At 45.9% G+C, this 22,003-nt stretch overlaps 1 protein-coding gene across 1 annotated transcript; it reads left to right on the forward strand.

Annotated features, from left to right (window-relative positions):
• Positions 1–3,719: 3,719 nt before the first annotated feature.
• Positions 3,720–21,808, forward strand: GPAT3 (glycerol-3-phosphate acyltransferase 3). Its single transcript, XM_054990395.1, has 3 exons — positions 3,720–3,935; positions 13,350–13,419; positions 21,534–21,808. Exons 1-3 carry the CDS (start codon positions 3,798–3,800, stop codon positions 21,806–21,808), a joined length of 483 nt encoding a protein of 160 aa, XP_054846370.1. The 5' UTR covers positions 3,720–3,797.
• The last annotated feature ends 195 nt before the right edge of the window (positions 21,809–22,003 follow it).

Below are 22,003 nucleotides of genomic sequence, written 5' to 3' on the forward strand. Positions count from 1 at the left end.
AGTGAACAAAGTAGCTACATACATACACTCCTCCCAGCATGCAAGTTAAGCAGTTGCTTTGCTCTAGCCAACAAACTACATTCCCAGAGCTCTACACATAAGATTGCCTCCTAAATGAGACATTCAGCCTAGGATTTTCTATGTAGAAAACAGGCATTTTACCACTGAGCTATAGCTCATAGTTCCCCCCCTCATACCCAGGTTGAAAGTAGAACTGTTAATAACGAAGCCTGATGCTCAAAGAATATGCCCTAATAAAGTGGTAAGCATATCACTTAGGCTTGCAATTTCCCTGCTTATGGCAGGCAATAGGGATCCCAGGCCCCCCGTAGGGGTGGGGGATCCTTCGCTCCCACCCTCCACCCCCGCCACCACTCACCTGGCTGGCAGGAGCGAAAGGTGGGGGAACAGGCCACCTGGGTGTGCTCCTGGGCTGGATCGACGATTTCACTCCCAGGAGTGACATTGTCACGCCACCTGGGAGAGCTCCCGCACTTTGCAGTGGGCCAATTTGGGCCCCAAACAAGTTGGGACCCAAATGGGCCCGCTGCAAAGCACGGGAGCGCTCCCAAGCCCTGCATGATGACATTACTTCCCAGAAATGACATCATCGCACCGCCCTGGGAGTGCGCACATGACGACAAGAAACAAGGTGAGTGCCACCTCTTCGCCACCGCCAGGAGGGTACGGGGACTTGGCAACCCTAGCGAGGAAACTCCCAGGGATGTGTCCCACTGAAAATAAAGGGAGAGAAAGGCTCCAGCATAGATGCCAGCACATTACTTCTGGGTACAACAATGGTAGCCTTGGGAACTGCTGGAAACTCTGTGGTAAAGCCATTGCTGACATCACTCACTCTTGTCAAAAGTCCCCGCCCCCAGCCCTTTAGCTAGCAACCCCAATATCTGTGAGGGGGGAGAGAGAGAGCCAGTTTGGTGTAGTGGTTAAGAGCGTGGGATAGGGTTGCCAGCTTCAAGTTGGGAAATTCCTGGAGATCTGGAGGGTGAAACCTGGAGAAACCTGGATAAAGTGGGGTTTGGGAAGGGAAAGGACCTTAGCATGGCATAATTCCATACAGTCCACCCCAAAAGTAGTCATTTTCTCCAGGTGAACTGATCTCTGTGGCGTGGAGACCAGTTGTAATTCCAGGAGATCTCCAGCCACTACCTGGAGGCTGGCAACCCTAGCGTGGGACTCTAATCTGGAGAGCCGGGTTTGATTCCCCGCTCCTCCACTTGAAGCCAGCTGGGTGACCTTGGGCGAGTCGCAGTTCTCTGGCGCTCTCTCAGCCCCACCCACCTCACAGGGTGATTGTTATGGGGTAATAATGGCATACTTTGTAAACCACTCTGAGTGGGCATTAAGTTGTCCTGAAGGGCGGTATATAAATCGAATGTTATTATATAATGTTATTACATGTGAATATCTCTGTGAGTCCTCAATATGGGGCATATCCCATTACCTGCTGAAGGATATACCACCTTTCCACACATATAGATGTTTATAGCAGAGTACACAGTGAAGTCTAGTGAGAAGAAATTTAATTTGTTTGTTTAGTTAAAGAAGAACCTCATTTAAAAAGCTATTTACAATAAGATAAACAACAAACTGAGAGAAACATGTCATGTACAGGAGAGAGAGAGAGAGTTTCAGCAACAGACATTTTACAACTGACACAGAACAGAACAGAAACTTCACTCACAGCAGGGAGGGGCTAGTTCAGGAGCTACAGATAAACAAACCATACACAGTGTCAAGCACTGTGTACATTCAAATGAGGCCACAGTGTTTTATTCCTACAATATCACCAGTGGGGCACAAAGCTTTCATAACAATTACTAAGAATTTGCTCTCCCTCGATCCCCATGTCCAACTGAAAGTGTGACACGCCATCTTCTGTCAATTTTACCTGCCACAGATTACCCATCTGTGACCACTTGGTGACTGGCATGTCATAGACGAGAGCGTGGACTCCTCCTCATCAAGTGACTCAGAGGAGGAAGCAGCGGGACATATGTCACTGCCAAAGAATCTGGCAGTTGAGTCACCTCCAGAAGCCTCCTTTGATGTGCCGTGAAGCCCCAGGTCTCTGAGCCTGCTCTTCCTGGGATATAGCTAGATATCCCATTCCCTGGTGGGGGCGGCGGATCCCCCCACTCCCAGTCTCTGCCTCCCGAGACCTCTCATCTGGCAGGCGTGGGGAAAAGGCATGGGGAATAGGCACAGGAAGTTCTGGGACAAAATATTATTTCAGCCATGAACTTTCTGGGAAGCCTTAAGGAAGATACTGCCCATCGTACTGAATCCGTCACCTGCAGTTCAGGGACAACCAGACTTGCCAGGTCCCCACTGGTGTCAAGAGATCCCTTACTGCCCATGGGTGCTTCCCATTGCTGCTGAGCTGGGTAGCAGGAGAAAAATAAGTGGGAAAATTGTGTGTGTGTGTGTGTGGGGGGGGGGTGACAGGCACCCTCCCAATATCTCTCCCTGTGCACACAGGGACAGCGTGTTGCCAGGGCCATTCTAGCATTTGGGCAAAACTCAGTTTTGCCATTCTTGTGCAAGGTGGACCTTAGAGATAATAATACTGGTATACTAGCCTGTGATACTATGATACTATGACATGGACTTTCTCTGTGGTGGCCCCTACCCTGTGGAGCAACCTGCCTGAGGAGGTCAGGAGGGCCCCCTACTCTCCTGGCTTTTCACAAATGATGCAAAACTGAATTATTCAAAAAGGCTTTTTACTCAAATGGGAGGGCTGAATTGTAGGGATGGGGTCTCAGATGCTCCGCTAATAAGTTAGGGACCATAGACTCCACCACTATGTTGCCTTACATACTATCTGTTGCTTTAAATATGTACTGCTATGTACTACCTGTTTCATGGTGTCTAATGTCAATCCCAGAAGTGATTATGTTCTGTTTCAATATTTTCTTCTACTTTGTATTGGATTCTTGCTAACACTATGTCTTTTAAACTTGTATCTATTTACCCTATGGCATTGTTTATGGAAATGTCCTTGATACTGTACGGAAATGTACTTGATACGGATTGTACTAATCTCATACTGCATCATCTGCCTTGAGTCTCAGTGAGAAAGGCGGACTATAAATGACAGAAACAAACAAACAAACAAACAAACAAACAAACAAACAAACAAACAAACAAACAAACAAACAAACAGTTATATAATGATTTTACTAGAATAATGTGTGAGTTGCTTTGAACACTTGAAATACACATATAAATGCTGATTATTAAGAATTGTTAATGGATCCATCCTATTTACAATTCCCAAGCCATCACCCTTCCTGCTGATAGTTAATGGCCACCCTTTTCTCTTTGTATGTTGTAACACTTCCCCGTGTTATCTTGCTTATATTCCATTCTTTTAGCTCTCGGAGAGTTTTCAAGAAAGCAACCAGAGCACTTGGCATTGTGAACGTTCCCTTAAGGAAAGAAGCATCCGTGGTATCTCCTTTGCGGAAGTGTTTGAGTAGGTTTAATTGTAGGGAAGGCAGAATGTGCCTTTAATGACAGATTGCTGCTGGTCCATTTAGTAGTCATCTAGGGCATCCAGCATACAATCCATGGCAATGAAACCGAATGGGGAGTTGCATCCTTTTTCTTTCAATTGCTCTGCTTCATTCTTGGACTCGCGAAGCCTGTGGTCATGGGTGCGAAACTGAAGGGGAGTGAATGTGAGAGTGCCTGGCTGTTCAGAACTTCAAGGCAGCTCCTGTACTGCTGAAGTCAAATGCACATCAGACGGTGGCAGGAAGAAGGACTTAAGTATGATGGAATTTGTAACAGGAAACTTCTGGACGCTGTGCTTGCTTGTGCTGCTGACACTAGTCGTGTTGCCTTCAGTATTTGGAATATCTCTGGGGATTTCAGAAGCATATGTGAAGATTTTGACAAGAATTATACAGGTAAGAAGGGGAGGTTTTGCTACTTTAGGAAGTCTCCACTGATTTCCTCTTGCTCTTTGCTACAGCTAAGATTCTAAGCCTCACGTTCACGGTTCTCTGACCCAAAACTTTCTCCTTTTCCTTATACTTAGCCCTCCCTGCCCCCCCGCTCTCCTTTCCATGTCTTTTCTCATTATTAACAGCAGTGCCCTTTTTAAAAAAGTTAAGCAAGTAAAATTTTGTTTCTTTTGTAGTTCTCAAAACCAGGGAAAAAAATTAACTACCAAGAATACATAGGATTGGATCCATCCCGCTTTTTCATTCAACCTCACCCAGTCATACTCCATACTCTATCCCACATGGCTTTTGTACATGCAGGTCCCATATACTGCCCCTGGGGATGGGCGGTATATAAATTGAAATATAAATAAATAAATGTTCCCTTGCATAGCCTTTTTGGTGGTTAGTGGGGAATCTCATTTTCTTTCTTCATTAGCAGATCCACCTGTTGTTCTCTTGTGCTTAAGCCCTTTGTATTCCAAAGCATTTAGAATGTTTATGAACATTCCGTGTCTACTTGGAGTTTCAAGGGGCTGTAAAAGTCCAGGAGGTTTGCCTTTTCGCGTTTTGGCGCTGAGGCAAATGGGACACGAAGCTACATATTGCGAAATGTCTTTGTGCATGCCTGGCCACCAAAATTGTCTTTGGACCAGATGAAGGGTTTTTAAATATCCATAATGACCAGCTGTTGGGGCATCATGACAGCGTTGCAGTACTTCTTTTCTTAAACTATTTGGTACATAAAATCGATCACCCCAAAGCCATTCCCCTTGTTCAGATTGAATTAATTTCTCTTTGGGTACATTCTCCCCCTCCTTTTCGACTTCGCTTTTCAGTTTTTGTCTCCACCCCTGGTCCGAGTGAGGAGGTTGTGTTGTGCGGCTGCACGTAGCAACCACACACCCCAGTTGGGTAGGCGAAAATACTGTGTCTATTGTCTCCTCCCTTCTGCTTTTGAGTTGGGGCATGCGCGAGAGAGCGTCCGCTAGAAAATTAGTTTTGCCAGGCAAGAATTGGAGGGTGAAATTGAATTTTGAAAAGTATTCCGCCCATCTTAATTGTTTGGTGTTGAATCTCCGAGGACTGCGTAACGCTTCTAAATTTTTGTGATCTGTCCACACCTCAAAGGGATGGCGAGCCCCTTCTAGCCAGTGTCTCCAAGTGGAGAGCGCTGCTTTTACAGCAAAAACTTCCTTTCCCCAAACATTCCAATTTCTTTTGGCTTCTGAAAATTTACGTGAAAGGTATGCACAAGGTCTGAGAATATTGTCTGACCCCCGCTGCAGGAGGACACCCCCAATTGCGGTATCACTGGCGTCCACCTGTACTATGAATGGGCGATTTTCATCGGGGTGTTGCAGCACTGGTTTGGATATGAATTGCTGCTTTAACCGATCAAAGGCTAATTGGCATTGCGGTGTCCATAATAATTTCGCTTTTGGTTTTTTAGCTTGCTCCCCTTTGTCTTTAGTTTTTAAGAGTTCTGTGAGGGGAAGAGTTATTTGGGCAAAGTTTTGTATAAATTCTCTATAGAAATTGGCAAACCCCAGAAAGGATTGCAGTTCTTTACGATTTGTGGGAGTTTGCCAGTCTTGAACTGCTTTCACTTTGCCTGGATCCATTTTTAACCCATCTTTTGAGATGCAATATCCCAAGTAACTGAGTTCAGTTTTGTGAAATTCACATTTAGACAATTTGATGGGCAATTTGTTACACATGAGAGTAGTTAATTCTCGTTGCACTAAGTGTACATGTTCTTTGGTTTCTGAGTAAATTAACACATCATCCAGGTAAACAACCACTCCTTTATATAAAAGTTCGTGCAATACTTCATTGATCATGGACATGAAAACCAAAGGGGCCCCGGCCAAGCCAAAAGGCATAACTAAATATTCGTACTGCCCTAATGGCGTATTGAACGCGGTTTTCCACTCATCCCCCTCTCATACACTAACGTGGAAATAAGCATCTTTTAAGTCCAATTTTGTGAAGATCTTACCTTGGGCCACGACGTTGAGTAGATCTCTGATGAGAGGTATGGGATAGGCGTTTGTGGAGGAGACTGCATTAAGTCCTCTGAAGTCAGTGCACAGTCTTAACCCTCCATCTTTCTTTTTAACAAACAATACTGGTGCAGCATGAGGGCTGTTTGCTGGTCGGATGAATCCCCTTTGGAGATTAGTATCAATGAATTTTCGGAGCTCCTCTCTTTCATTTGGGCTCTTTGGATAAAGTCTACCTTTGGGCAATGTGGCTCCTGGGATGAGTTCCACTGCACAATCTGTCCTCCTATGGGGAGGTAAGGTGTTGGCCTCTTCTTTGGTGAAGGCTTGCAAATAGGCTCTGTACTGTTTAGGTATTTGATTAATTTCCTCCTGAGTTAGGAGTGCTTGTTCTATGAGGGTAGGATTGTTACCCCAATTCTGGTCCCAGCGATGATTTCTGCAGCTATCTTTTTTGAAGGTGATGCTTCCGGCTGTCCAATTTATATCTGGGTTGTGATCCCACAACCATCTGCTCCCCAAAATCAAAGGGTACTTCGCTGTAGAGCTAATTACAAACGATCTTGTCTCCCAATGTTGTCCCATGCCTGTGATGACAGGTACTGTTTCGGTGGTGACTGGATTCGTATTAGTGCCATCCATTTGTTCAAAAATGACTGGAGTTTCAAGTTATTTTATTGGGAGTACTAATCCGTTCACTAGAGCTGGTGCAATAATATCTCTGGAGCATCCAGAATCAATAAGCGCTTGCACCCGAATATGAGTCTTTCGGTCAGGATTGATTAACGTAACAGGCATGAACAGTATGGACCCTTGAGGTCTATCCACTATGGGAACTGACTGAGTTTTGATCTGCCGTTTGGGTCCGTTTACGACAGATCCATTTCGTTTCCTGAATTAGGACTTTCGGATGCTTCTTCACCGATTAGAGCGGTTGAATCAAAGTCCATAACTTCTTCTAGCTCTAATCCTTTCTCGGGAGGATTTCTTCTGAACGTCCCTCTCCCTCTTGCCGTTCGCGGAGCGGGGGTTGGGCGGGACGGCTGGGGAAGAGTGGCAGGGGCTGGACGCCTTGGTGGGAATGGAGTTCTCTGCACAGGCCGGAGTGGACATTGTGCTGCGAAGTGACCGCTTTGGCCACAATGTAAACACAGTCCTTGTTGCCATCTAGCATCTCTCGTTCCTCTAGCTGCATATCCTGCCCCCCTGCCCCCTCTTACAATTATGGCTGTCTGTCGGTGCCCTGCCATTTGCTGTTGTTCTACAAGACGCACTTCTTGCATACGGTTTTCCACTTCACAGGCTAATTGAATCCAACCCAAGAGTGTGGGGGGATTATCTTGCATAAGGGCCCGGTCCAACAGTCTGGGATTCATGCCTTGCTTGAACAAAATTATTTTGGTGGATTCCTCACACCTTGGACATTTGGCGGCTAGCTGTCGGAACTTTGTAACATAGTCTCTAGCCGACATGCTACCTTGTCTAATTGATTGTAATTCCGTTCGGGCTCTGCTCTCCTCTAATGGGTCTTCATATTGCGCTTGGAGCGCATCTACCAAACCCTGTAGTGAATCTAATTCTGGGGCCCCCAACTCGTACAAGGTTACATACCATTCTGCTGCCTTTCCTTGTAACCGGGACCCCAAATGCTCGATTTGACTGGCCTCGTCTTCGAATAAATGTCTCTAACGATTGAAGAATTGCAGTGCTTGTACTAGAAAAAATCCCAACTTCGAGGGGTCTCCGTCGAAAGTAGCTTCCAATTTTACCCATCCCATCAGTAACTCTTGAGGTCTAGTAACCGGTGCTGGAAGTGGGTAGTAAGGCACAGGCGCCAGTTCTTGCCTTGGCTGCCAGTCAGGTCGACGCGGGGGCGGTTGTATCGGTGGGTACTGGGGCCTCGGCTGTGGAATCCCTTGGGGTCTCGGTATTGGAAGACCTTGTGGCCTCGGTTGTGGTCTCTGCGGTCACGGAGCTGGAGGGCCTTGCGGAGGTCTTAGCGGTGGATGTAGCCTAGGCGCTGGAAGTCGTGTGAGAAGTGGTTGCCCTTGAGGCGGCGGTGGCGGCGGTGGGAGTACCGGAGCCTCCTCCTGCGGCTGTAGCAGAGGAAAGACTGGGAGCTCCGGCTGCTGTTCTTGTGGCTGCTCCTGCGGTTGTTCTTGTGGCAGCTCCTGCGGTTGTTCTTGTGGCTGCTCCTGTGGTGCCTCTTCCTCTCCTCCCGGAGGCCCTCCCGGTGCATCAGGGGGTAGTTCCTCTGGTCTCTCATCTGCTGGCCCCTGAGGTTGTTCCGGTGGCTGCACCGGTTGTTGCAGATCATCTATTATTAAGAGCGGTTGCTCCCTCGGGAAGGTACATGGTCCTGGGACAATAGCCTGCAGGGCCGCCAGACCTTGGCCGACAACTCGGCTGCGGGTGCCCTCTCCCTGTGAGGGGCCTTCTTCTGATCCTCCGACAACGAGTACAGAGAGCAGGTGAACAGCATGTGCTAGGCTCTCCTCCATACTACAAAGTCTCTCCTCTAACATTTGTACACATCCTGGGGCCACCGTGGCACCCACCGTTTCAGAATACTCCTGAGGAGGTTCATTGGGAACTTGGGTAGTTTCCATATATTCCACATAGGAAGCCGTCGCCCGAGGCCACGGCCGAATTTCTCCCATGCCCTGGGCCCCGTTACCTTGTTCTTCTTCCAATATCCCCGCCAGGATTCCTTTCGCTAATCCGGTTACTGCCAAAATTCCAGCATCCACCGCTAAAGTTCGACTCTGTAATTGTACCCAACTTTGTTGTCGGCTCGCGTTGCCTCATCCACGGGATAACTTCCGTGTAGTCCCAACTCATCACGTCACAACGGGAGGTTTCCCACACCTGGGTACTTTCCGAACCTCTTTGGTCCCACTCTAATTGGTCGGCTTCTCGATTCCAGTGATACCACGGTTGGCTACTTTAATGCTCTGCTATCGAGCCGACACTTCATTTCCCGTACATTAGTGACTTAGTAAATACCGCACTTGCTCTCCTTTCCCTCGTGTCTCTCGGCCTCGAACCCCACTGCCTCAGCGTAGGTAGGGATATCAGAGGTTCTGCTGCCACCCTGGGCCTAGTTTCAGCTCTATCAGGTGTGAGGGTATACAGCACAGTACGCCTGGACTCCATCCCTCCCTGAATGGGTCGTGGAGGTTCCAGTCCTTCCGAACCAGGGGAGGTATAAGGATCAAACAAAGGGTCCCTGTTGGACGTGGCCTTGGTATCCGTCTGCCCCAGTTTAGGCATTGGAACAGATGTGATTCATAACAAAATGTCAGGCTGTGGCTTACTAAAAGTTGCAATCCAGCCTATCTCTTGCAATTAGACATGAGTCCATTGATTCCAAAAGATTTTACTGAATATAAACAACCATTATAGTCCACTGACCAAGATGCAATATCTTGGCTGGTACACGAGTATTATTACGAATGACAGGCAAAGGTTAAGGTCCAGAATAGCATAGCCCAGCAAGTCCCATCCTCCCCCCATAGTTCTCAAAACAAACGGCTTGAAGCTGAGAGAGTGAAACTTTCCCAAGGCTGGAAAGGTTGTAGTCATAACATTCCTCTTCTTTGAGATAACTGTTACTGGACTGTTTGTCACCTGCAAAAGAAGAGCTTAAAACACTGACAGGATTAAAATGGAGTCTCTTTGGTTAGATCACATAAGGAACATAGTCAGACCTGACACTTGTCTCACTTGAGATTTTTTCAGCCATTACAATTTTAGCGCTCTTATCTCATGTACTAGGTCAACAAGTGCGCTATGAGTGAAACTCCCAATATGTGCTTTCTCCATTTCCTTTGAATAGTGGAATATGTATTCAGTTTTGGGCACCACAATAGGAAGGTTGTTGACAAGCTGGAGCATGTCCAAAGGAGGACAACAAGGGGGTCTCTAGAGCAAGTCCTATGAAGATAAGATGAAGAAGCTGGGAATGTTTAGCCCAGAGAGATGATGACTGGGAGGTGATATGATTTGAAGGGCTGTCACATAGAGGATGGAGTGGAGTTGTTTTATATTGCCCTAGAGGGTTGGACCAGAACCAATGGGTTAAAAAATAAAATAAACATTAGGAAGAACCAGGGCCGGATCGACAGGGGGGCAGGGGGGGTAGTCTGCCCCCGGCACCGTGTGCAGCTGCCACCCCGGGAGCATGCGAGCGGCAAGACAGGGGGCGTGCTTGTTGTGTGCCCCCTGTCCTGTGGAGCTGGCGGTGGTAGCACAGGTGGCTGGGAGGCCACCTGTGCCATTCGCTTGCCCCTCAGGACAAGGGGCGGCCAGCTTGCCACACGCCTGCTGGGCAGGCAAAAGGCAGCGTGGGTAGCTGGGAGGCCGCCCGCACCATTTGCCTGCCCCACAGGACAAGGGGTGCGTGGCAAGCAGGCCGCCCCTTGTCCTGTGGGGCAGGCGAATGGTGCAGGTGGCCTCTCAGCCACTCGCGCTGCCGCCACCAGCTCCACAGCGCACCAGGACAGCCGGCTTGTCGCGGGGCGGCACATGCTGCCTGCATGATGACATCATGGAGCAACGTCATCACGCAGCGCCAGGAGTGCGCGCATGCCGGACTTCGGTTGTCCTGGGTGCCAGCAACTGTAGATCCGACCCTGGGAAGAACTTCCTAACAGAGTAGTTCCTCAGTGGAACAGGCTTCCTCAGGAGATGGTGGGCTCTCCTTCTTTGGAAGTTTTTTTAGCAAAAGCTAGAGGGCCATCTGACAGCGGAACAGATGCTATGACTCGGTATGAATTTAGGCAGATCATGAGAGGGAGGGCAGGAAGGAATAAGCTGGTGCTTGGTTCTTGTGGCCCTTTCTTATATGCCCAGGTTAGTGCCAATCGCCACTTTGGGATCAGGAATTTTCCTACAGGCCAGATTGGCTAGGCATCCTGAAAGTTTTTTTTGCCTTCCTCTGAGCATAGAGTAGGGTTTACTGGGGGAATGGCGGGGGGGAGGTAGCTGTGAGTTTCCTGTATTGTACAAGATGACCTTTGAATCCCTTCCAGCTCTATGTTTCTGTCCTTATCATTCAGCTTTGGTAAACACCGTTGGAAACTCAGATTATTGAAGGTACATGGTTGTGTGTATGAATGCCTGAAAACATGTATATTACTCTTTTCACACAAAATGATGAATACACTTATTGAGAAGATTGGCTATAGCAGGTTCTACCCCCGTACATGGGGTAGAAGTGACAGAATCATAACAACTGAAAAGGACTTCTCACACAGTGCCACAGGTTGTGTCCATTTCGTCAAGCCAATCCCTGTATAGGTATTGGGCTTTGCTAAACCCATCCCCTCAAAGCCAGAATTCTCAGGGATTTGTCCTGTCAGAGATGTTGTTCATTTGAAATGTAAACTGCCCTCAGGTGCTCTTTTGGTATATGCTTCCAATAGCTTTTTGGGATATTTTCCCCACAAACTCCATTCACCCCCTTGTCTGGGATCAGCTGGCTAAGATCCGCAAGAGCTCAAATAGATTGACCCTTTCCTTGATATCAAGCCTGTCCTTTTCTTCAGCTTCTTTGGCTTGTCTGGAACTACAACCATTCACAGTTTATACCAGAGTTCCCAACCTTGTTGAACCTATGGAAATGTTTAGAATTTTGAGAAAAGGTAATGTATCACCATAAAATGGCTGCCACATGAGGCGCAGTCATCCACAAAACTATTGTCATGGGAACAAGATATTGGGAGGTCTAAGCCAAGCATCATCCTATGATGGAGGTAGCTGTTTCCAAATGGATGTTTCCTACAAATGCAAAGGGGCTGCCTCCTGGGCTCTTCTGAAACAACTCCTGCTCCAATGAGGTGGAAGAAACCCAGTGTTTACTATTTGCTTTTAGGAAGGGATGCTTTGGGGAAGAAGGAAGTAGGCACCAGGGAGGATATTGGTAGGTGCCACAATCCCCATGGCTGCCATAGTTAGGCTTTCCAGGCCTTCTTTTTGCATGCTCCATTGCCTGCCACTGCTCTGGGCCACAACGGAAGAAAAAACCCAGTGGTATCAGTGATGTTGCTATGCTACTTCTGAATAAAGCCTAGAAATGACAAAGGGTAGCTCTGGAAATAGCTGAAACCATAGAATTTCCAGCAATTCCTAGAACCACCCTATCAATTTTACCCAGAAGTGCTGTAGCAAGATTAGTGACATCTCACTCTCTCATATCTTTACCCTCAGCCATCTCACCAGTTGGCAACTCTAGCCATGTTGGGGGATCATTGGCCTGTACTTAGGCATCTTGAGTAAACCAAGAGTTCATATCATGGGACTGGCATTTTCTGCTCCAAATATTTTGCAATGTTTTGCAAGGCCTCCAAAGGTTCATCTCAAGTCCTGAATCAGCTGTCTTTCCTCAGCAGGAGAACTTCATCTAAGTATCATAACAATTAAGGCAGGTTGCTGTTAACAGGTTTAGCAGATTAAGCCTTGATAAAATTAAATGAGGTGGATCAAGTGTGAGATTAATAGAGTTGTGAAACACTTGATCACAAGAACACTGCTAGCATCACTAAAAGGGCTGAGTGACCAAGGCTAATACCTATTTTGTTAGATTCTAATGTTAGCATTGGAAACCTGGGAAGTGCCTTGACCTGGATTGCTCACGTAAGCCTGATCTTGTCAGATCTCAGAAGCTAAGCAGGGTCGGCCTTGGTTAATAATTGAATGGGAGACCTCCAACGAAGATCAGGGTTGCAGAGCCAGGAAATGGCAAACTACTTCTGTTAGTCTCTTGCTATGAAAACCCCACCAGGGGTCGCCATAAGTCAACTCTGACTTGAGGGCACTCTCCGCCACTAAACCTGGGAAGCAGAGTGCAAATTTAATGGGAGGACTGGATGGATTTAAGTGGGGAATGCAAGAAAGTACTAATGCATGTTAGAAGGGGGAAATTGTGGTCCAACATCAGCCAGTGCAGACATGGTTGTGCTGTGCTGAACCATAATGCGCTCAGGGATAGTTTTAATAATTCGGGAACCCTGGGCAAAGTTTGGGGCACAGAATCACTACCCCGTACCCCCACGAGAGTCAAGCAAGGGGTGGTCCTCACCCTGTGTATGTGGGCGGCAGCCACTGCTTTATAAGGCTTTAAAGGGCTCTGGCAAGATCCGGTTTAAGATTTTTAAAGTGTTTTTAGGGTTTTTTTGAAAAACAGATTAATCTTTTTATGTTTTAAAATGTTATATCTTCAGCCTTTTAAGAAAGGCAGGCTACCAATTCTTAAAATACATAATCTAGAGCACAAATAATGTCATCCTTTGCATTAAGATAAGATCTGATAGAAGGAATGCAGGACTATTGTAGAAAATTAGGTTTCATTAATTTCTCCCCTTCGTTTCAGTGGACAACAAAACAGATTCAGGATGAACTACAAAAGAAGCGGACGTTAACCAAACACTACTCTCCTACTGGTAAGAATTTGGGGTTAGGAATGTTTATTTAGTAATAGTTTTGGTCAAAGATGTTGTATCCTTGAGTTAAAAAGATTTATTTATTTTTTGCAGCTGAGAATTCAGATTTGCCTTTTTGTAACTTTCAAAGATACAGGAGCCCTGCTAGACCACGAAAGCTAGCAAACCTGTCTATTTGACTTGCATTCGGAACACCAGTTCTGATGCTGTTCAGTACATGTTTGGTTTGCTTCACAGCTGTGCTCTACTTTAATAAGATTTGATAGATAAAGATCCTCTGCTCATTGCCAAGTTCAGCAGTCCCTGGACTCACACAGGGTGAGCAAATGGCGGGCTAAGCAAGCGACTTGCCCTGCAGGGCCTTTTGGCAATCCAGAGTAGGTTGAGCCTTGTGCCTGGCCTATGATAACAGGGATGAATCTATATCCATTCCAGTTATCTCCATAGCATCAATTTGTTTCAGGGCTGCGTAACATCCCTACATGCCTCTGGAAGAAACTGCTGAATGACAAGCTAGGGATGAAAGCTACAGGGCATAAACTTCCCAGAAGCAAAAGCCCATGTCCTGTCCCTACCTAGAGTTGTTCACTGGCCTAGAGGAAAATGCCCGGTCATTTTAATAGAGCCTTAATATGGGGGGATGGGCAGCCAAAACTTTTCATGACATGGAGGTAAGCAACCTTGCCTGGCAAACACCCCATTAAAGCCACTCTTTAAACAACAACAGCAGCAGTAGCAGCAGCGCTTATATACCACTCTTCTGGACAGATTAATGCCTCACCGAGAGTGGTGAACAAGTTAGTGTTATTGTTATCCCCACAATGCAGCGGAGGAGCTGGGGCTGAGAGGCAGGGCCAGGGCGTCCATGGAGGCCGTACTAGCAGCCACCTCGAGCACTGAAGTCTGAAGGAGGCGCCGAGCCAGCCCCTGACACCCCCCCAACCCAGAATCAGGCCGCGTCCCCACTCGCCTCTCCGCCACTGTGCCCACCTCACTTTGGCTCGACCCCGGAAGAGCCAGGTGCCCTGCCGGCACAGCAGCGAGCGGGAAGGCAAGCGGGAAAGCGGGCCATGTCCCCGCTCACCTCTGCGCCCCTGCGCCTGCCTCAGCTCCACCCCAGATGAGCTGGGTGCCCTGGCAGCGTGGCAGCGAGCGGGGAGGTGAGCAGGGAAGCAGGCCGTATCCCCGCTCACCTCTTCGCCCTTCACCGCTGTGCCCGCCTCGGCTCGGTCCCGGGCGAGCCGGGTGCCCTGGTGGCACAGCAGCAAGTGGGCGCGGAGAAGCGAGCCACATCCCTACTCACCTCTCCACCCCTTCACCACTGCCACCCGCCTCAGGTGAGGGGGACGCTCCTGCACGATGATGTCACAAGTGATGTCATTGCACAGGGCCAGAGTGCGTGCACACTTTGTGTGTGCGCATGGGGCAGGTATCTCGCCTCAGGCGCCATAAACCCTGGCGTCAGCCCTGTTGAGAGGAATGGCTCATCCAAGGCCGCCTATTGAGTTCATGGCACTAGTGGGATTCAAACCAGTAGAGTGCTGATTCACAGCCTAACCACTTAACTACTGTGCTACAGCAGCTCTCTGTATTTAAGGAATAGGACATTTACTGACAGGCTATCTGGCAGTTCTAACAGGCTGTGCCAATGGAGTAGGCAATATAATGGTGTCCTTACATGTTGACCAAAGGGAACAGGGGTATTTCCTGCATCTTTAACAGGCAGAGAAGGAGGGCGTTTTGCAAGGTACCCTCAAGAGAGGTAAGAAAAGCTGTGCCTGCCTTTATTGCATGGTTATGAAGTCTTATTTATAGAGGCTTATAAACTAATGATGTGTAGAAAATGAGGAGAGAAGTTTTTGCTGCCTCACTATGGGAGTCACCCATAGTGATTGGCAAGAGATTTGGAGCAGCTGAAGGAAATAAGTACATTGCATACTGCATAATTAACATATGGAATAAACTGCTATGAAAGTGATGGCAACTGGTTTGGATGACTTTTGAAGTGGCCTAGACAAATTTATTGAGATGCAGAGGCCTATTGATTGTTTTTAAGCTGTGGTGGCTACATAGACCCTCGGTGTTCAGTATAATTATAAATGCAAGTTGTGGCAGGCAACTATATGTGGCAGCTGTTGCCTTCATTCCCTGCAATGGGCTTTCCAGGAGCATCTGGTTGGCCACTGTGGGAAATAAGATTTTCCCTAGAAGCTAAAATGACAAAATTGTGAGGCTATCATACGTTGGTCACATCATGAGAAGACACTGGAAAAGTCAATAATGCTAGGAAAGGTGGAAGGGAATAGGAAAAGAGGAAGGCCCCAAATGAGATGGATTGACCCAGTAAAGGAAGCCACGCTCTCCAGTTTGTAAGATCTGAGCAAGGCTGTTAATGACAGGACATTTTGGAGGTCTTTCATTCATACGATTGCTGTACATTGGAAGTGACCTGATGGCACCTAACACACACGGAGAGAAAAGTGACTGCAATTATTCAGCACAGAGACAAAGACATGCCATGAATGTTCATTCTTGCAGGGTTCAGCTCTGTTGCTGAAAACCAATTCCTGGGCTAAGCCTGGTGAAACATTGGGATTCTTTAATTCTAGAAACAATTATGATAGATAGCCATGTTAGTCTCTTCTGCCACCTTAAAGAGATTTATTGTAGTTTGGGCTTTGATATCTACAGCTATTTCATCAGATGCATGAAGTGAATTGTCACTCAGCAGTCAGCACATATACCTACACCCATGGAAAGATTATGAGCGATGGTATTAAAAGGCCATGCAATCCCACAGGTAAAGATTGTAACATTTCTAAGCAGAACTCAAACGTATAAACACTGTAACCATTACACAATAGCTGTTACCCAAATAGGAGGTCTCCTTAATTAGTTGGGGGGATTAGCATTAAAGGAAACAAGCAAGAGAAGCAAAATCAAAAAGAGTCCAGTAGCACCTTTAAGACTAACCAATTTTATTATAGCATAAGCTTTCGAGAATCAAGTTCTCTTCATCAGGCATCTGATGAAGAGAACTTGATTCTCGAAAGCTTATGCTATAATAAAATTGGTTAGTCTTAAAGGTGCTACTGGACTCTTTTTGATTTTGCTACTACGGACTAACACGGCTAACTCCTCTGGAAGCAAGAGAAGGTAACTTGGATTCTCCACCTATGTATACTGGGCTTAGTCCCTTAAAGAACTCTCAAATAAACAGGCAGATGTTCAACAGAAAAGCTTTTTTTATTAACAGAGAAATAAAAGGCAAGCATACAGAAAAATACACACACACAAGGCTAGCTAGGAATACACTGGTGAAAATAGAAGTAATTTGGAACTGGGTGATAATTACTGGTCCTGAAGAAAGAGGGGGTCTGTGGGAGCAGCAGCAAAATGACCAGCGTTTCACAGAGAAGAGAGGAAGAGAGAAGGCTCCAGCGTATTTGAGGGTGTGTGAATGGGTCTCACACACACTGAGCACATCGCTGGGCAGCCCACTTATAGGGCAAAACGTATCCCAAGGCAAAACGGAAATTTATGCCTCAAAACAGTGACTTGATGGTTTTTCCAGAGGTAGGACAATCATTTGGGAAAGATTTAATACGATTATCTGGGATGGTCTATAGGTAAAAAGATTGCTTGATGACCTGATAAATACTGGACAGGGAGGCTATCAGATGTGCTGAACAGCCCTGATTAGGTAAGTGGGAAAGGTGGAAGAAGGTATTGATGGGATTAGGCAAGGAGGAGTCTCGGAAAGCCTCCTTATCTCTGCTGCTCTCCGGGGTGTGGAGGTCTATCAGTCAGTCATTCCCCCTATGACTCATGGCTTGGTAACTTCCCAGTTTCCAGGTCAGCTGGTACTTTCTCTGCCTGGGGCTAGGCAGTGTTCAGGATTTATGGCAAGGGCTTTATGATATTCCATATCCATAAACTGCCCTTTTAGCATGGAGAGGGGCTCTGACTGCTAATGTATCTGTTATTGCTATTTGAGCCCTGATTAACCCAGTTAACTCTATTGCTAAATTTGAATGCAGGGATTATCAAGTCAGCTTTTACCATTGTTACATTAACAGTGAACTCCTAACCAGAATTACACCGTTCTAAGTCAATTAACTTCCGTGGATTTAGGAAGGTTTAACTCTGCTTGGAATGGCATAGTTAGTCCGTTAGTTTTTGTGGCACCATAAAATTCTTTTTTTGTTGTAAAATGCATTCTGGTGTGGAGCTACAATCCCCTGCAGTGTATTTATCAGTATTACACTTTAATTTTGTAAAGCACATATGCAAGAGAAACAGCAGACAAAAGGCCTGCAGGGCCAAAAGGTGTTCAAATTGTTGACTTGTACAGCCTCCATTTTCCTCAAGGCTGTGTGGGTGAAGAAAAAGGAGGTTTTACCCTTCAACCTCTGCTCATTTAATCATCGAAACTGGCTCCCTCACTCTGCTATTAGCATTTTGAAAGAAGAAGCACGTGTATTTTAAAAGCATGTCTTTTTCGCTTTTAAATGCTAATAACAAGGTAAGGAATTCCAGTTTTAATTAGAGAAACCAGGTGCAGGTTTGAATCGTGGCATAGGATTTTTCTTGCATTATAGATGCTAATTTTCTGCACTTGCATCCAGGCTATATTAAACTAACTACAACACATATTATAGCTAGCTTCCTGAAACTCTGATTTATAATACCCCTCCTACCCTCTGCCTAGATCATAAGCACCCCTTCCATTTTACGCACCTTGTCCCTGACAAAGGGAGCTCTAACTCTCAACAGCTCATACCCTGGAAATCAAACTGCTCTCTAAGATGGTACTGGACCTGAATCTTGCTCTTCTACTACAGACAAACAAGGCTACCCGCTTGAAACTATCCACCTGGAGGTGGAAGATTTAAACCCACTGCCCTTTCCCTGCACAACCTGCCAATGTATGTTTCTTAAATGCTAATCTCATGCTAGAGCAGGAGAAGCGGACATTGTAGCAGCTTTGAAACCAGTAATGTAAGAGGAGGCCCAAAATTGTTTCCTACCAGCATCTAAATTAGGGCTGCCAGCCTCCAGGTGGTGGCTGGAGATCTCCCAGAATTACAACTGATCTCCAGGTCACATAGATCAGGTCCCCTGGAGAAAATGGCTGCTTTGGAAGGTGGATTCTATGGTATTATACCATTCTGAGGCCCCTCCCCTCCACAAACCCCACCCTCTCCAGGCTCCACCCCCAAATCTCCAGGAATTTCCCAACCTGGACCTGGCAAACCTAATCTAAATATGGATGGGGATGTTCTTCCATCCCTTAAGTGGAAGAGGCTAATAGTCTCCCCACAGAGCTCATGCTTATGTCAGGCTCTCAGAGGGTGAGTATTGAGCCTCTGGCTACCCTCATGGTACAATTAGCAACAGAATCCTTGAGATTAGGGCCATTTCTACACACTCTTAAAGGGATGGTCCACTGCCCAAACGCTGGAGGCTTTCCCCCAGGAATCCACACGGCTCCATTTGTAAAACAGCTGTAGGCAGTTTGGCTTCTTTTTTTTGGCGCCTTTTCTGGGAACACGCTTTCCGCATTTCCAAAAAAGCATGCTGAAAAAATGGAAGCTGAACGGCCCACAGCTGTTTTGCAAATGGAGCCATGTGGATTCCTGGGGAAAACCTGCTAGCATTCGGTGAGTAGGCCATGCCTTTAAGAGCATGCGGTAATGGCCTAGGTGAAAACTCTGAACAGGCTTGAAAACTATTGGGTTGCCATAAATCATCTATGACTTGGTGGCACTTTCCACTACCAGTTTTAAATAGACAATGTGGAAGGGGATGCAAGGTTCTCATGAGAGGGGAACTTCTTTCTTCCTTTCGCTCCCAATTTCCACCCTTTTGCTCTATTTTTCTTCCTTCCCCTTTGTGCTTGATCCCTCCCATCTTCATGCATGCCCACTCCTCTCCAGCCACTGACCATCTTTCAGTTTTACAATGGAGTAGGGTTGCCAATAGCCTGCAGAGAAAATGATTTGCCCTTTTAATAAAGGATTAATGTGTGAAAATGGGAAGGTGAAGGTTTTCATGGCACGGGGGGGGGGGGGGGGGGTGAATAAAGTCACCTGGTAAATAACATCCTAGTAAGTCTGTTTTTAAAAACATTTTATTTATCAATTTTACAATAACAGATAGAACAATAAAATCAATCATCTTAAAGCACAATGATATTGTTACATATCTCTTTAGTTCCTCGTTATATTATAATGTTCTCTCCGTTTTCAGATAAGCTTTCTTTCTCTCTCTTTCTTTGATCACATTACCAAAAACAATGTACAACCAACTAATCAGTCTTATCAGTTGCTATTAATCTTATGATTCTAAACATGTGAATTCATCCTACTCAAATTCTTGAAAACTCTACAGATTAATTAAAACCATCAATCTGTAAGTCTCTGTTAAAGGGACAGGACATTTTCCCTGCAGCCTACTGGCAATCCTACAGTGGCGCAAATGACCAACAAAATAATAAAACTCTTTAAAGTTTATTTCCCCTTCTTTCATTTTTTTCCTGCAAACCTAGGCATTCCCCAAAGTTTGCAGAAACACCTCTTCAATCCATACTTGGCCCCACTATGTAGATTTTTTTATCCTCCCACAGGCAGCTAAGTTCAGGATTAGGTAAAAAAAAATAGCATTACTGAGCAAGGGGCTGAGTTTCATTTCTATTTCATACCTTATCCGGAAGGAAACCCAGACTTGCCATCAAGTCTCTCCCATCTTACCCCATTCCTCATATTCATTCCCAGCTTTGCAAATTACCCGCAAGAGACTTTCCGGTCCTGACTCTCAGAGCAGAACCACAAGTGACAAAAGGCACAGATTGGACACTTGTCAGCTTCCCTCAAGTTTTGATCCTGGTCTAGCAGCTTCGCTCTCTGACTGCTGTCCAATGGACTTTTCAACTGTCACTTGTCCAACATTCTGCCAAGCTGCCTACATTTCCCATCAAAACTTGAGGGAAGCTGGCAAGTGTCCAATCTGTGCCTTTTGTCACTTGTGGTTCTGCTCTCAGTCTGAGAACCATTGAAGAAGAAAGATAAAATATTTTTCTTACACCAATTCAAACAACCTAGTTCCTAATAGAGTTGCCAACTTTTAAACTGGTCCCTCTAGATAATATCAGTTTGATCTACGGCAATTATTGGATGATGTGTTTTTAGCTCCATGTCATGAAAAATTCCCGACTATTCATTTCTGCATTTTAAAAGCACTATTAAAGGGACAGGTCAATTTTGGCCTGGCCATTCGGCGGCACCCTTATTTCTTAACCATATGCTTAAGTTTTTCTGCTGTACTGCAGAGCTTGTTATAAATGTGATAGTTTTTCAGTCCAGAGAAAGCTTGCTCAAAAGGAGTAGCTATTTCAGCCATGTATCTTACTGAATTACACCGATGGATTGGATTGAATTGAATTTGAATATGTCTTAAGATGGTCCTGAGCTTGAACTGGTTGATGCTAGTTTGTTGGTTTGTTTTAAGGTAAAAATGTCCAATGAGAGGCCTGTCAATTGGGCTGCTAATTGCCTGGAGGGGAAAAATTCCTTACCCATTTAATGGAGGTTTAATGGGATAATAATAATAATAACAACATTCGTTTTATATACCGCCCTTCAGGATGACTTAACACTCACTCAGAGTGGTTTACAAAGTATGTCATTCTTATCCCCACAACAACAATCACCCTGTGAGGTGGGTGGGGCTGAGAGAGCTCTGAGAAAGCTGTGACTGACCCAAGGTCACCCAGCTGGCTTCAAGTGGAGGAGTGGGGAATCAAACCCGGCTCTCCAGATTAGAGTCCTGCACTCTTAACCACTCCACCAAAGTGGCTCTCAGTTTACTAGGTGATGTTATTTACTTCTATGCTTTGAAAATCTTCAGCTGCCTATTTCCATACACTAATTCTCTGTTTTCCTTTGATAAAAGGACATGTCATTCCCCCTCCCCCAGGCTGTTGGCAACCCTAGGAGGATGTCTAACATAACAGAGGAGGCATATGGGGAAAAATTCATCTCTGTGTGGGGAAAGGAAGGGTTTATTTTAAATTGGTGTCATTGAACTTATACAGTTCCATTTTTATTTTGAAGGTATCATACACAGAGGCGAAATCACTATGAAGGAGGCAATTGCAAGCCAGAGGCGAGAGGGATTTGAGTTTTCTGATGTCTTTTATTTTTCCAAGAAGGGACTTGAAGCCATCGTTGAAGATGAAGTCACCCAAAGATTTACCTCAGAAGAGCCCATCTCTTGGAACCTGCTCACCAGAACCAGCATAAATTACCAATACCTCAATCTGAAGCTGACCTTAGTATGGTTTCTTGGGTTTCTGTTTCGCTATCTTTTCCTTGTGCCTTTTCGGTGAGTTAAGCCCTAATGTGTGGGATTGCGTGTTTTATTTTTTAAATTTAGCAAGAAATCCCCTAGATATTTGCAAGTGGAAGGCATAACTGAGACTGAGGAAATCTAAGACTGGATCATACATATTGTTAATTTGTATTAAAAAGTAGATTCCATTTCCCCCCCCACCCCCATTGTGTTTGACCTACTGAGGAAAATT

Source organism: Eublepharis macularius, chromosome 10, assembly GCF_028583425.1.
Source record: "Eublepharis macularius isolate TG4126 chromosome 10, MPM_Emac_v1.0, whole genome shotgun sequence".
In the NCBI taxonomy this organism is placed as follows: domain Eukaryota; kingdom Metazoa; phylum Chordata; class Lepidosauria; order Squamata; family Eublepharidae; genus Eublepharis; species Eublepharis macularius.

What these genes read in the sequence shown, in the direction of transcription:
- GPAT3 (XM_054990395.1), top strand. Translation starts at nt 3,798, where the DNA reads ATGATGGAATTTGTAACAGGAAACTTCTGGACGCTGTGCTTGCTTGTG. An exon ending in TTTTGACAAGAATTATACAG is followed by an intron (nt 3,936 to 13,349) that starts GTAAGAAGGGGA and finishes CCTTCGTTTCAG; the next exon opens with TGGACAACAAAACAGATTCA. An exon ending in CAAACACTACTCTCCTACTG is followed by an intron (nt 13,420 to 21,533) that starts GTAAGAATTTGG and finishes TTTATTTTGAAG; the next exon opens with GTATCATACACAGAGGCGAA.